Below are 14,488 nucleotides of genomic sequence, written 5' to 3' on the forward strand. Positions count from 1 at the left end.
CTGAGGGGATGCAGGCCAGGCCACATGGCACACACAGCTCTTTAATCACCTTGCCACAGCTCTAAGCCCTGAGGCAGTTTCCTTCCTCTAATGACAAGACCAGCCCTGTATTCTATACTGTTCTGAAGATGTTCTGGTTAACATATGAGGCACGCTATGTACTTTTATTTCTGCATGTCAAACAGTTCCAGTTATTTGTTAATAATAGCATTTTTGTGCACGTGGAATCTAGACTCACTTTAAAGCAAATTGATTTCTTATGTGTGATTGGAAGCTGAATTGGAAAACTATCACAGATTGGGAATCAGTATTTGTCGTGATAATGTCCGACATTCAGATTATCTTGTACATTCTTAAGAAGTAATTTACTGAATGAATGAATGTGTTTGTGCCCTACCTCTTAGGATACAGACCCACACCAAGGAGATTGTAACACACACTCACACAAAGCCAATCGATACAATATCTCATATAAACAATAAATTTTAAAATCCCGGAACAGCCTGCAACCCCTCTCTTAATGAACCAAATGTGGCTGTTTCATTTGCTGTGGCTGAAGAACCCATTGTTGCCTAGTTGAAGGTTGGTGATCTGGTTCAGATCCTTCCCCCAGAGGATCTCAGTTGGAAAGATGAACTATAGTCCTGGGTAGCTCAGTTGGTTAGAGCGTGGTGCTGATAATGCCAAGGTTGCAGGTTCGATCCCCATATGGGACAGCTGCATATTCTTGCATTGCAGGGGGTTGGACTAGATGATCCTTAGGGTTCCTTCCAACTCTACAATTCTATGATTCTTGGGCAATGTACTGGCTGTGTCTCAGTTTTTGCATCCGTACAGTGATGTTGAAGCTTTAGGCAGAAGTACCTCCTTTCACTTCCTGTGACACAAATACTTGGCTCCTCGGAAACCTGGTTTTCTCGCTTGGCATGCACCCACACCATAACACTTCGTGAGGACAAATGAGAAAGTGTTGTGTGCATAAGAATTTCTGCATAATAATTACAGGGCACAACTTTCCAGCTGATAAAGCTTTGATGTTAGGCAGGGGAGGGGAGAGGAGAGAGAAACACATACACATCTTTCAGGGCAAATATTTCAATTGCTGCTTAGTTGAAAAGTCAACAGGAAGACTGAAGGCCTTGAAAGGTAAAGAAAAAAGAAAAGAAAGAAAAGCTGACTTTGACGGGTTTTTGCTTTATTTCATATGTTAACAGAACTAGTCATCCCATAATTCCTCCATCAACCCATGGAGACCTGTGGAGAGATTCTTTAAGTTAATCTACAGGACTTCACAGTGAACACTATTGTAGCAGATATTCTGTGGTTCTGTTTGATGTTGATGTTTGCTATTTGTATGTTCAGAAAACCACTCAATAGAAATATTTACAAAGAAAAATCCCAAACAGCTGAAGGGACAGTTTGAGGGGTGGGGGTGGGAAATACTTCAAATGTAGTGATTCAGAAGAAGGGGGAGGCTGTTGGATGTGTGACCATAAAGAAGGAATTGTCTTGAGGCCAAACAGGGCATGACATAAGGGGGGTGTCCACCAACAAACCCCCACAACTGGGTGTGTGGTTCTTTAAAACATACCATAGAAGGGGGCTGAGCTTCTGCCTCCTTTCCGCCTTTTTAAAAAGCCATTTTACCCCTCCCAGTGGTATTCTGTGTCCACATATAACCCATTCCACACACATAGGGAGAAAAGTGGCTGAAGGGGGGCTTTAGGAGAGGTTTGTAGGTGAGGGAAATGCTTCACTCCGACCACCAGCCCATGCCACCCTTTAAATCTGTATATTCACATTCTGTAAGGCTCTTGTATGACTCACTTTGAGTCATGCCATCATTGCTCCTACCTGTGTTCTGAGGAAACTCCAGACTCAGAACCAGGGCATGTGCCCAGGGAAGCTTTCCTTGTGCCTGTTTCAGTGCTTTAGTGTGAAACCGGAAGTTCAGGAAGCATTGTCGCCCCTGCCTCTCCAGCCCCCAAAAGTAGGTATCTCATAGCAGTGCCCTGGACTTGCATGCTGATTTCTATTGATTTGTCATGTGGACTACCAGGAAACCTGCCATGGTTGTGTCCAGATGCTATGTCCTACATGCAGTGACAGTTTGCTCTCACTTGGCAGCACAAGTCCTATGCACGTTTTACTCAGAAGTTAATTAACTTAATGCAGCTTGCTCCGCAATAGGTGGGTTTGGGGCTTCAGCCTCAGCATGTCAGAGCTCCAAAGGAAACACCACGCAGATGCCTTCTGCCCAGTCAATATTCATCCATGCAGAGCTGTTTATACTTGGTCCCTCCACAGCTTAGGTTGTTTTCTATGGTGACAAAGAGCTTAACCATCTGTTCACCATCCGGTTTATTTCACATCTACTAAATTCTCATGTCTCAGGCTGTGGGTAAGGGGGGGGGAGGAAATCACTTGAGGCTCATTTTGTGTCATGAGGATGCTTCATGGAAATGCGCACTGTGACTTAATCAGGACTCGGCTAAATTTAGAAATAAACTGTTTAGTTAGCTTATAAAAAAACCAGGAGATTCCCCTCTCCCCCTCTGTTGGCATAGTGAAACTGCATTGCTTCCTGTTGCTAAACCCAATTTTCAAGTTCCGTGGGTGATTTTCACAAAACTGGGTCATCCAGAATTCACCTTTCTTCTGTGTTCAGTGAGTTAAGCTGGTGTCTTCTTGATCTTGAGAGAGAGCAGGAGGGCGTTCAAACTGGTCTAGTGTTCGGGGCTTTCTTTCTGTCCTTATCCTAGATGACAAAATGTGTTCCATCTGCTGCAGAAAAGAAGAAATACATCCCACCCCAAAGGGGCTTGTTGCAAATAGCCCTGTATTTTTGCTTTCACCACTCCATAACCAACAATTCAGTTTAGGGGCCTTGAAAGTTGTGTTTAGTGACTTAAGCCACCTCTTCTTGTTGCTATAGGAATGTTTTTGTGTATTTGCATACTATAAACATGCAGTTTGAACATGACATTTTGTGGTGGTTAACCTTTGTGCAAAATGATTTTTTCAGCCATCTGGACGAGGTGCACGTCTTCCAGAGGTTTACTGCATTGTAAGCTGCTTGGGTTGTTTTGGCCTGTTTTCAAAGGTAGGAGTTCTGGACTATCTCTCCCCGCACCCCAGTCATCCCTTTTACTCTTCAGCACATACAGAAAAATAGATTTGGCTCAGAATTGCTTGTTTCGTTATTCCATGGTTAAATCTACCAACTTCTGGTATTCCCCTTATGAGGAACCAGTACAAAGAAAGAGGCTCCATCTCACCTAGATGACATGCCTTGTAATCCCAAACCTATTGATCAGTGGAAATGTGCTCTGCACATCATTATTAAAATTAAGAGCCAGTGTGGTACAGTAACCTAGGCATGGGAAGTGCTGCCACTCAAGCTTCCCAGTCCTGCAGAGTGGTTGGGAGGATGAGATGCCCTTAGAGGAAAGGCAGTTTACAAGAGGAGTTGGCACCAAGATGTCGAAGATGAAAGAAGCAAAATTAAGTCTTGTGCATCATAATGTGGCTTCCTTGCTGAGAATTCTCTTTCTTTGGTAAGTCCCTGGAGGGGTGCGAGCAGATTCGGAGTGGCTGTCAAGCGACTGATACCCTTCTTTTTCCCCATTAGATTTTGGATGAGGTGGAGAAAAGGCGGCAGATCTCTGCAGCTGTCATCTATCCCTTTATGCAAGGTCTACGGGAATCCCCTTTTCCAGCACCAGGAAGAACGGTCACCATTAAAAGCTTCATCCCCGACTCAGGGACAGAGGTTTGTAGCTGCTGATAATAACCTCAGCTGGTTCTATCATGACTAGTAAATAAGTCAGTAATGGTAGTTCAGCAGGGAGTGCAATAAGGCAGGAGCTGGTGATCACAAAACACTCTCTGCCTGGGTTCAGGTGTTAACTTGAAACCATGGTCTGAATGTCACAGTTTCATGTTAACATCTGAACCCAAACCTGCCCCAAAAACATAGTTCTTGGGGATAAACCAGGTGCTGAAGCCATGGTTTGAAGCTGGTCTGCAAGTTGCAGTTTGAGCTAACTATGGTTTCGCATTACATCACAATTCACAGAGCATTGACAAACCACTTTATGGGCCACGCTTCCTCCTGAAGAGACTACTGCACAATGGAGATGGCAGTGAATTTAGGAAAAGGAATGGTGGATAGATGGAAGGGACTGGTCAAGAAGCTCTAAGCCATGGTTTGCCTGTTGTACACCTGGAAACTAAAAATGGGTTGCTCACTTAACTATGGTTAGCATCACAAAACATACATCTGTACTGCATTTGAAGTGAGCCTTTATGTGGCTAACTTTTGTTTATATGTGTCTGCCTGGATTTTATCATCTTGAAACCCATGGACCACATGAGTTGTTAGTCATGGACACAAACCACAATTTTTCACTTCAGAAAGTGGTATGACTAACAAAACTGATGACTTCTCCACTGCAAGCACACTGCAGTTGAGATAGGAGGCAGGGGAAGAAAACTCAATTGACATGGGAAGATTAGACATATGAATTGTCCAGCGTGTGCCTTGAGAGGCTTACGTGCCCACAGTCAGGAACATTGGAAAGTACCCTATACCAGGTCAGGCTATTTGACTGTTGTTTGTTCTGACTGAAAGTGGTTCTCTAGGACTGGGGTGGGGAACTTGTGCTCCTCTTGATGTTGTTGGGCTCCAACTCCCATCAGCTGCCTCCAGCATGGTCAATAATCTGGGCTGATAGGAAGGGCGACAGGTTTCCCACTGCTGCTCTAGGATCTCAGAAATAGGCCTTTCATGTCACATACTACCTGACCTTCATTCCACCTGGACAGGTGAGGGATTGAATCTGTACGCAAAGAGTGTGCTCCACTGCTGTCATTCAGGAGGACAAGAAAAGATTCCTAGGCTATTAACAGTTGCATAGGAGAGGGAATTTATGTACCGTATTTTTCGGACTATAGGACGCACCGGCCCATAGGACGCACCTAGTTTTCAGGGGGGGAAATCAAGGAAAAAAATATGATTTCCCCCCCGCAGCTTTGGGAGCAGCGGACAGGCTGCACGCAGCCTGTCCGCTACTCCAAGACCTTCTCCCTGCTTTTGCGGGAGGTGGCGGAATTCCCCAACCTCCCGCAAAAGCCCACAGGAGCCCCGCGCGACTCCTGCGGGCTTTTCGACCAGGAGGGAGAAGGGACTGAAACGGCCAGTCAGTCCCTTCTCCCTCCTCGGGGAAAAGCCCCCAAGAGCGGATGCGCTCTTTAAAGGGTGCGCGGCTCCTGCAGGCTTTTCTAGGAGGTGGGGGAATTCCCCCACCTCCTAGAAAAGCCAGCAGAAGCCGCGGAGCCCCTTTAAAGAGCACGAGGCTTTTGCGGGCTTTTGCGGGAGGTGGGGGAATTCCCCCATCTCCCCCAAAAGCCCGCAGGAGGGAGAAGGGACTGACTCGGCCAGTCAGTCCCTTCTCCCTCCTTGGGGAAAAGCCCCCAAGAGCCGCTCGCTCTTTAAAGGGTGCGTGGCTCCTGCGGGCTTTTCTAGGAGGTGGGGGAATTCCCCCACCTCCTAGAAAAGCCGCGGAGCCCCTTTAAAGAGCGCGCGGCTTTTGCCTGCTTTTGCGGGAGGTGGGGGAATTCCCCCATCTCCCGCAAAAGCCCGCAGGAGGGTTGGAGAGTAGCGGGAGGGCGTCGCGCGCCTTCCCGCTGCCCCCCATCCTCTGGGGCTGGCGATGGGGGAAGCGCTGCTTTCCCCACCGCCAGCCTCGAAGCCGGGTTGGAGGGTAGCGGCAAGGCGTCGCGCGCCTTCCCGCTGCCCCCCATCCTCTGGGGCTGGCGATGGGGGAAGCGCTGCTTTCCCCACCGCCAGCCTCGAAGCCGGGTTGGAGGGTAGCGGCAAGGCGTCGCGCGCCTTCCCGCTGCCCCCCATCCTCTGGGGCTGGCGATGGGGGAAGCGCTGCTTTCCCCACCGCCAGCCTCGAAGCCGGGTTGGAGGGTAGCGGCAAGGCGTCGCGCGCCTTCCCGCTGCCCCCCATCCTCTGGGGCTGGCGATGGGGGAAGCGCTGCTTTCCCCACCGCCAGCCTCGAAGCCGGGTTGGAGGGTAGCGGCAAGGCGTCGCGCGCCTTCTCGCTGCCCCCCATCCTCTGGGGCTGGCGATGGGGGAAGCGCTGCTTTCCCCACCGCCAGCCTCGAAGCCGGGTTGGAGGGTAGCGGCAAGGCGTCGCGCGCCTTCTCGCTGCCCCCCATCCTCTGGGGCTGGCGATGGGGGAAGCGCTGCTTTCCCCCACCGCCAGCCTCAAAGAGCAGACTCTCCTGGCTTCAGCGGAAGCAACGCGAAGCCTCCGGAGCGCAGGCTTCGGAGGCTTCGCATTGCTATCGCTGAAGCCGAGGAGTCTGCATTCGCTCCATAGGACGCACACACATTTCCCCTTCATTTTTGGAGGGGAAAAAGTGCGTCCTATGGTCCGAAAAATACGGTAGGTGTAGTTTTTATTACAGTCGTACCTGCCAAAAACACCCTGTCCTTTATAACTACAGTGGTACCTCAGGTTACATATACGCTTCAGGTTACAGACTCCACTAACCCAGAAATAGTGCTTCAGGTTAAGAACTTTGCTTCAGGATGAGAACAGAAATCGTGCTCCGGCGGCGCGGCGGCAGCAAGAGCCCCCATTAGCTAAAGTGGTGCCTCAAGTTAAGAACAGTTTCAGGTTAAGTACGGACCTCCGGAATGAATTAAGTACTTAACCTGAGGTACCACTGTATTAGAAATCCAAAATCTGTGACTGCTTCTGCATCTACCTGCCCCATTAGTATTGCTTGTCTGATCATAACAGCATGAGTGGTTTGGATTGATATTGGCATGCTGAATCATAGTGCAAGAAATTCTCTACAATGGGATGGGAATGTGGTTTTCTACTTTGTAAAAAGTCGCCAGATACAGTGGAGGACAGGACTTGTGTCCATTTTAATATTTGCACAGATTTGGGCTGACGTAGATTCCCTCCTGCCATACTAGGACATGACAACAGCACCTACCCAAATTTCCTCTTTGATGCAACCATGAAAGGTGTAAGTGACCTGCCCTCTAATGTGTCTGGCATCTCTTCTAGCCCATAGCAAGTTTCCTCCCTAGGGAGAGGTCCTCTTACTTAGAAATATTAGTTAGGTCCTCGGCCACAAAGCGTCACTTGCCTTTCTGTGCTCTGTGCTAGTGAGTTTTGACTTCCTGTTATGATGTCAAAAGTTTGTTTCTTTCAGCTGCCAGAGAATGAAATTCTGGTATGATTTCCTGGCTTGCTCAATGTTTAAGGCAGCTGGAAGAGTTAGATAGTGAGTGCAGCCTGCATTTTCCTCAAAAGCATCAGCGTCTTTTCATTATCCTTAAATGGGCAAAGCAGTATGTTTCCACCAGACACTTTTCAGCTTGACTTTTATAGAGAAGGAGAAACTGCGCACAGAAAACTGATTATTTCAGCAGTCACACCCTTGTGGAAGTGCCCTTGCTGGTTTTTGTGCACATGTATAAACCTCCTCTGCAGGATTTTGCTCAGGAAACCAGTTCCTTGTGTTTGCATTGCAGACTTTGCTCAGGAAAGAGCCAGTTTCTCATCTTTGTAGTGGAAGCTGACCCTAGGGCAAGACGGAGTGGCTGAAACGACGTTATTGTCACTAAACGACATTTTCTCACCCCATTACAGGAATAGTTGTGAAATGTTTTAAAGAATGATTCTGCTTTTTAAAAACGAGAAAGGGGGAACAAATGGAATAAACTTCATTGTGCTTTGAAAATAAATTTTAAAACCAGATAATTTAAAGCATGAGAAGTGGGAAAAGGCCCACCTACTCCAGCCTCCTGGTCTCATAATGCCTAAACAGATCCCTGTGGGAAAGCAGGGGCTGAGCACAGCAACAGTCTCCATACCTGGAGCTCATAGCAACTGGTATTCAGAGATCTACTGATTCTCACAGGGCAAGCAGAGCATCTGCCTGCTGCACAGTGCAATGTCAGGAGGAAACAGAATGGCAATGGAAGGGCAGGCAAACCTACAGCAAGTCCTGTATGGTGTATATAGTATGTACTTTTGGACCTACCACACAAATTTGTCTTCTCTGTGCAAATTGTCAAAAAGCTGTTCTGAGTCGATGCGGCTATTTTCTGGCCCAACAGAGTTATAGGCCGCTTTGGCTGGGATTACTATGGTCTATTTTGTATTTTGTTTTATTTTAACAAAAAAAAAATTATCGATTTGTTAGTCCAAAAAAGGAGCAAAAGAAATAAAAAGAATAAAACATATAACCCCATAAAGCATCGCAGCCTGAAAGGACAAAAGTACAAAGATACAGCACGGCCTCAGAGGGGTAATGAAGTATTAACTCCTGCAACAATTCCCTTTGCCCATAATAAAGATATGGAAAAACAAACTATTCTCCACCTGTGAATTCCATCATTATTGAGAATAAAGCTTCTATAACATCTTAGATGCACCATATGTTTGCACATGCTGATGACAGCGAGCGATCATGTACCTCAGTATTCATTTAAGAAGTAAAACCATGCCATGTAACAAAAAGAGCTCATTCCCGCTCTGCCCTTTAGATGCTTGTAGTTTATGAGATATCTTTTCAAGGAGGGCAATTTGCCAAACTTTAAAGTACCAGCAATCCAAATTATTAAGACTGAAGGACTTCCAGGATTTGGTAATAGAGCCCTAGGCTGCTGTTAAGAGATGAGAAATAAATTACTTGCTTTTCAGACCCTGTTCTGTTTCCATATACAGGTTCAAAAGTGTCAGGTGGAATGATGGCTTAATAGTTAGTTTAGTTGTCAAAGAGATCTCAGAGAACACCTCATTCCACATTTCTGCCACTTTTGAGCAGGCCATAGTCTCTCTTGTTTTTAGTGGGCAGCTAAAATTAAGATCTGGGTTTTAACTACCCAGTCCTGCTAGCAGAAGCCAGCACAAGGACTGTCAGTAGCACGGCAGAACTTTGCCCGCCCTTGCCTCCCTCTGCACCCCCACCCTCCCATCTCCCCCAGGTCTGCTCTGGAGGGTCAGGGGAACCCCCAGAACGGTGCAGGAGAGGAGAGAGGGGAATGTTGCAGAAATGCCTGCGCCCATGAAATGATCTTGTTAGGACTACACTGCATTCCACCCTAAGCTTGCAAAATAAACAAGAATAGTTAGTTCTGCCTGGAATCAAGGATTTGCTTCTCTGCCTTCGCTGTAGTGAGTCACTTGCAGTATGGAAAGTCCAAAGGTTACCGAAGCTGTTGCACCACTGTTGCCTTTTGAAATAAAGGATTATGTGCAAATGACAGGCTTAAGAGGAGGAAATAGATGTGCATTCCACTGGTTTTAATGGGACATACTCAAAAGTAAGTGTGTGCATGTGATTGCAGCCAAAGTTGGCACAGTCCTCCTTGCTTCCTGGCTGTCTCTCTGCTCTCCAGTCAGTGATGATGGCCGATGGGCTGCCTCTGGACATTGACTGATGTTGCTGAATGGCAAGTAGCCTGTGGAAGGATATGTCATTTTGGGTTCTCAGTTTCTCATTTTTCCGATCTGAAATTCAGTTCTCCGCATTTCTGCAGCAAATTGTAATTATTATTATTATTTAAATCCTTGGGAACATTAGTCAGCTTTTTTGTTTAATTTCTCCCAATAAACACACACACACGGTTTTGAATAATGTGCACATTGTTGCAAACAATTTCCCCAAATATAATGGACTATTGTATGGTATTTTCACAAAGATTTCTAATGCACATTTTCCCAACAATATGTGCATTCTTGGGATCACTGCAGCTCCAAATTCAGGTCAGTTCGAATTTTGAATGACAGCTGTGCTTTTTTGCATTTTGCTTCAGAAAGCTCAAATTTGGCAAATTCAGTTTGAAACGCAAACTGGATCAAGTTTCTCCACCATCCTTCATGGCAAGCAAAGGGAGTGGAAGAGGTGTTAGCCCAGCCTACCCCATTCACACCAGTTCCATTCCACTTGGGAGATGCTCTTTTAAGCCTGCGCTCTGCCTCACGAAACTGCAAGCGGTTGAGGCCCACCCTTTGTGCACAGCTTGCTCTTGTTTTACCTATTAAATGTATCCTGGCAGGTGTAAGGTGTATGCATATGGCCCTGGCTTGTTGGCTGTCTCAGCTTGTGGATTTTCAGACACATGATTCTTGCGGTGCCACTGGTATAGCAGGAATGTTTGCACACTGCCCTCTGCAGGCGAAAATTAGCATTATAGTATGGAAGTAAATAAAATATATGAAACTGTTGTCTAAGACAGGAGGCTACAAGCAGCAGCAAGCCTGGAGCTCAAGTGCCGTTCCTTCTCTCTCTTCCCTGGTGTAGCTACAAGGAGATAAGAAACATTTAAGCCATGTGTCCAAACTCATGGGGACTCCGGTTTGTTTAAACTAACTGAGAACGAATCTGGATAATAAATCAGATTCTTGGCCTATTTGAACAAGCCTTAGTTCTCCCGAGTTCAGATGTAACGTAGAACTCACGCCCAAGGCTTGATGCTACTTGTGCACATAATGCAAAATCATAATTTAGTGTTACATTCAAAAAGGGCATTTAGGTTGAATTCTAGGGCAGTAATTTTAGTTGATCATAATGATTCCTCTTCATTGAGTAGCTGGAGATAGTGTGCGGGGGAAACGGGGAGTGTTTTTTGCTAAGCCTATGATACAAAATGTACCCACTCCTGTCTACATAGATGAACATAGTCATTCTGCTATGTCTTGCTTTCTTCCTCACAGCATATTGAGCTGACACGGCCTCTGGACTCTCACTTGGAACACGTGGAATTTCAGGCCCTCTTTCAGTGCCTCAGTCCCGAGAAGATCCTCCAGATATTTGCCTCTGCAGTGCTGGAACGACGGATAGTATTCCTGGCCGAGGAACTCAGGTGAATTTCTTGGCTTCAGTCTAGGCCGAAAACTAATTGCGCTTCAGCCCCACTGAAATCAGTGGGGTGACTTTGTTGCTTGTACTGTCAGGAAGTGTAGTGATTAGTCAGAATTTATTTCCCTGTTGGCGTAGATTGGAGTGGAGGATGACTGAATGTGGCCCATCTAGCCACTTTGTTTGGCCCTCTCTACTGGCGTGAAATGAAAGTAATGAAATAAGGGTATTTGTGCGCCATGTTCAATTGATTTTGGCCTGGTGCGCACTTAACCTTTCTGAGTGTTTCTCAGTACAGTGGTACCTTGGGTTACATACGCTGCAGGTTACAGACGCTTCAGGTTACAGACGCTGCAGGTTACAGACTCCGCTAACCCAGAAATAGTACCTCAGGTTAAGAATTTTGCTTCAGGATGAGAACAGAAATCATGTGGCAGCGCAGCAGTGGCTAAAGTGGTGCTTCAGGTTAAGAACAGTTTCAGGTTAAGAACAGATCTCCGGAACGAATTAAGTACGTAACCCGAGGTACCACTGTAATAATCTCATCAGCATTATGACTCCCTTTTCAGCTCCCTTTCCAAGTGCATCCATGCAGCTGCAGCTCTTCTTTACCCCTTCATCTGGGCCCATACGTACATCCCGGTGGTTCCAGAGCAGCTTCTCAGCACCGTCTGCTGCCCCACACCCTTCATGGTTGGGATCCAGAAGCGCTACCTAGACGAGGTTCAGGAGCAACCCATGGAAGAGGTACTGTCCTTCATGTCTCTAAGTAAGGGGAAAGTGGCATTGAATGACAGGAGAGCAAAACATGACTCTGTACTGGGGGCAATTGCAGCACCCAAGATGGGCATTTGTGGTGTCCGCCTATGTCCTCCTGCTGGGAACGCAGCTATTCTTCATCACTTCCACCTTCATATCCAGTTCCATGTCATCTTAAAGGCTTGGCATGGTCATTTGGCTCTCATAAAATCAATGTTGGTTGTTCATCCAACTGCAGTATGCCTATATTTTTTGTGTGTGCAAATATTTCACTTTGGCTCCTGGTTTAATTTTATGATGGTGTCAGTTTACACCTTTTGGCCTGACTCAAACCTCTCAAAGGAACTTGCATCAAAACCTTGAAATAAACCAAAGAAACCCAAAACAACAAAATCCTCAAGGACTACTTCTCTCCATATGAACTAGCCCGGATCCTCTGGTCTTCATCAGATGCTTTTCCCCATGTGCCTTGCCAGTAGTAGGTACAGAGTGTGGCCACACAAGAACGGGCCTTTTCAGTGGTGCCCCCCAGTGCAGTCTGCGGGATATTCTGCTTGGGGAGATGTGCCTGACACCGTCTTTGTCAGTCTTTAGGTGCCAGGCTGAGACTTTTTTGTGTGCTCAAGCTTTTGATAATTAATTTGCCTTTTACAGTGCTGTTCATATTTTAGCAGGTTGGGTAAGACTTACAATATTCTACTGAATGTCTGTTTCATATATTTTCTATTGTTCATTGTTCCACACTTTTCTGGTTTTGAACTGCTTTTATTTGTTGTATTTATATCTTGTCAAGTTGCTTTGGGACTTTTTATTTTGTATAAAATGATTAATCAATGCAAATAATAAAAATTAAAACTCCCATGATTACTGGGCAGGTTGAAGCCACTGCCTTCTGAATCCCCTGCATTCTTCCATCCCTCCAATTTTGAACATTCTCTGGATAGTTTGCTCATTCTTAAAGTAGTTCTGGATAAATAAAGCTGAATCTTATTTTATTTTTACCTTTTTAGGTGCTCCTTGTTGATCTGTGCAAAGGAAATTTCTTAAAATTGGTAAGTTCGATCCAAATCCAACATTATCCTTGGGTCTCCACTGTCTTTTATGTCAATAAGAGTCTAATGTTTTATCCATGGTTTCTTCTCCCGTAAAATAAACCTAGACAGATCTTTTTGCCAATCTTTCAGACATCGTGTATCATTAAGTATTGGAATTGTTTGGAATAGAAATAGCATTTTAACCGAACTCAGACCTGCCTAGCCTCCAAAACATTACTAGACCATGTGCTTTCAGACAATACCCTGGGATCATTTAGACAGTCTTCACTCTGCCAGGCTAGGCCAGTATAATCTGATGGCAAATCCAGCTCCCAGGTTGTCATGCTACCTGTTTCTTGGTTTCCTTGTGAGATAATCTTTCTGTTCTCCTTAGTACCCTCTCTGATGCCATGGGATGGCTCCTGTTGATAGCTAATGAGAGACTGCATATCCATGCTGTCAGATGCTGTTGTGGTTGCTCGAGAGTAACCAGGCAGGACTCCGACCTGTCTTTTACAGGCTTTATTTTGGTGCAAACTATTTACAGTGAAGAGTGTCATAAGTTCATGTCTGGCTCAATCGCTAGCAGAATCCGGGAGTGGTCTGTTCTTGTACCTCCCCCAACATAAACGTTTCGTCACCCCCAGCCTTTTCTGCCCCTCCCTGCGCCTCAAGCTACTGCGCATGATGGGCGTTGGCAGGGGCTTGCTTCCCTCCTCTCCAGCTTGCTCAGGTGCGGTGTTAAGGCTCATTCTAGCATCCTCTGGTCCTTGCACCTCTTCTCCACTGGAGGTGGGGCTTTCCTCCTCACCAGAAGAGGAACTGCTTCGCAAGATTTTCGGAGGCTTACTGTAACACAATTCCCCCTCTATCTCTCACCTCTGTGCCGATGGCAGTTCCCTGACACATATAAATTACATCTGTCTGTACATTGTGCAGAATGTGTCTTGGAGGAGCTAGTGGCAAGACGTGTTTATAGCCCTGCAGACCTGAAAGTGCCATCAGAAAGGGGTTGTTTTTGAGTGGCAGCCCCTTGTCCTCACATCTGCTGCTTTTCAGTGGCCGGCTGTTGTCTAAACTTCCCTGTTAATAATTCTGCAGGTTGGTGACGAAGAAGAGATTTTGCCTGCCAAGCTACAAAGCGAGATGCTGTCCTCCCTGCCCACGATGAACAACAACGTACAAAGTAAGCCTGCCTGTCTCCGTCTCCCTTTATATACATAAAACAGAGCTATTTGAGAAATGTGATTAAGGAAGGGTTCCAAAATGGCTGTCCTTGGACAGATAAGCTCAGATAGGAGATCCTTCTTTCCAAAGATGGAGGAGACGATTTTGCATCTCTAGCTCTTTCTGCCATTACAGATTATATGCAAGCTAGTGGTGCAGGTAGATCTTCCCTTTGGAGCCCTATGTTTCCATGGCAGCGGCTCCTTAGCAATTTAATGCTAGAGGATTGGGTTTTATGACTTAAGGATGCCACAGTTAATTGATGAGTTAATACGCCATACTGCCTCCACTGTGTATAAGTGGTAGACATTTCCTCATTAAGAAAATGAGTTTGCAGAGCTTTAAAGCTCTTTGATTAAAGGGGCTGTAAGAGTGAAGAGTACCTATGTTCACGTGAATTCTCCATAATCCCTATTAGAGATTAAAGTCTGAGAACTCTGAAGAACTCAGCAAGGATGAGTAATGTCTGTTCCCTGGGGTCTGTGTATTTGTATATGTCATCAAGCTTCTTCTATTAATCTGCAAGACCCTTAACAGCTTGAGTCCAGGATATCTTAAGGACCGCCTG

The 14,488-nt window shown here is 46.0% G+C and overlaps 1 protein-coding gene across 1 annotated transcript in view; it reads left to right on the forward strand.

Annotated features, from left to right (window-relative positions):
• The window catches only part of DENND2D (DENN domain containing 2D), a 33,847-nt gene that overhangs the window by 17,535 nt on the left and 1,824 nt on the right, over nt 1-14,488 (forward strand). Inside the window, exons 5-10 of the mRNA XM_081009869.1 lie at nt 3,026-3,103; nt 3,632-3,772; nt 10,756-10,904; nt 11,470-11,647; nt 12,670-12,711; nt 13,795-13,879. Coding sequence (XP_080865995.1) covers nt 3,026-3,103; nt 3,632-3,772; nt 10,756-10,904; nt 11,470-11,647; nt 12,670-12,711; nt 13,795-13,879 — 673 coding nt within the window. The remainder of the gene's footprint in view (nt 1-3,025; nt 3,104-3,631; nt 3,773-10,755; nt 10,905-11,469; nt 11,648-12,669; nt 12,712-13,794; nt 13,880-14,488) is intronic.

The sequence above is a fragment of the Podarcis pityusensis genome, assembly GCF_964106645.2.
Source record: "Podarcis pityusensis genome assembly, chromosome: 6".
Lineage (NCBI taxonomy): Eukaryota > Metazoa > Chordata > Lepidosauria > Squamata > Lacertidae > Podarcis > Podarcis pityusensis.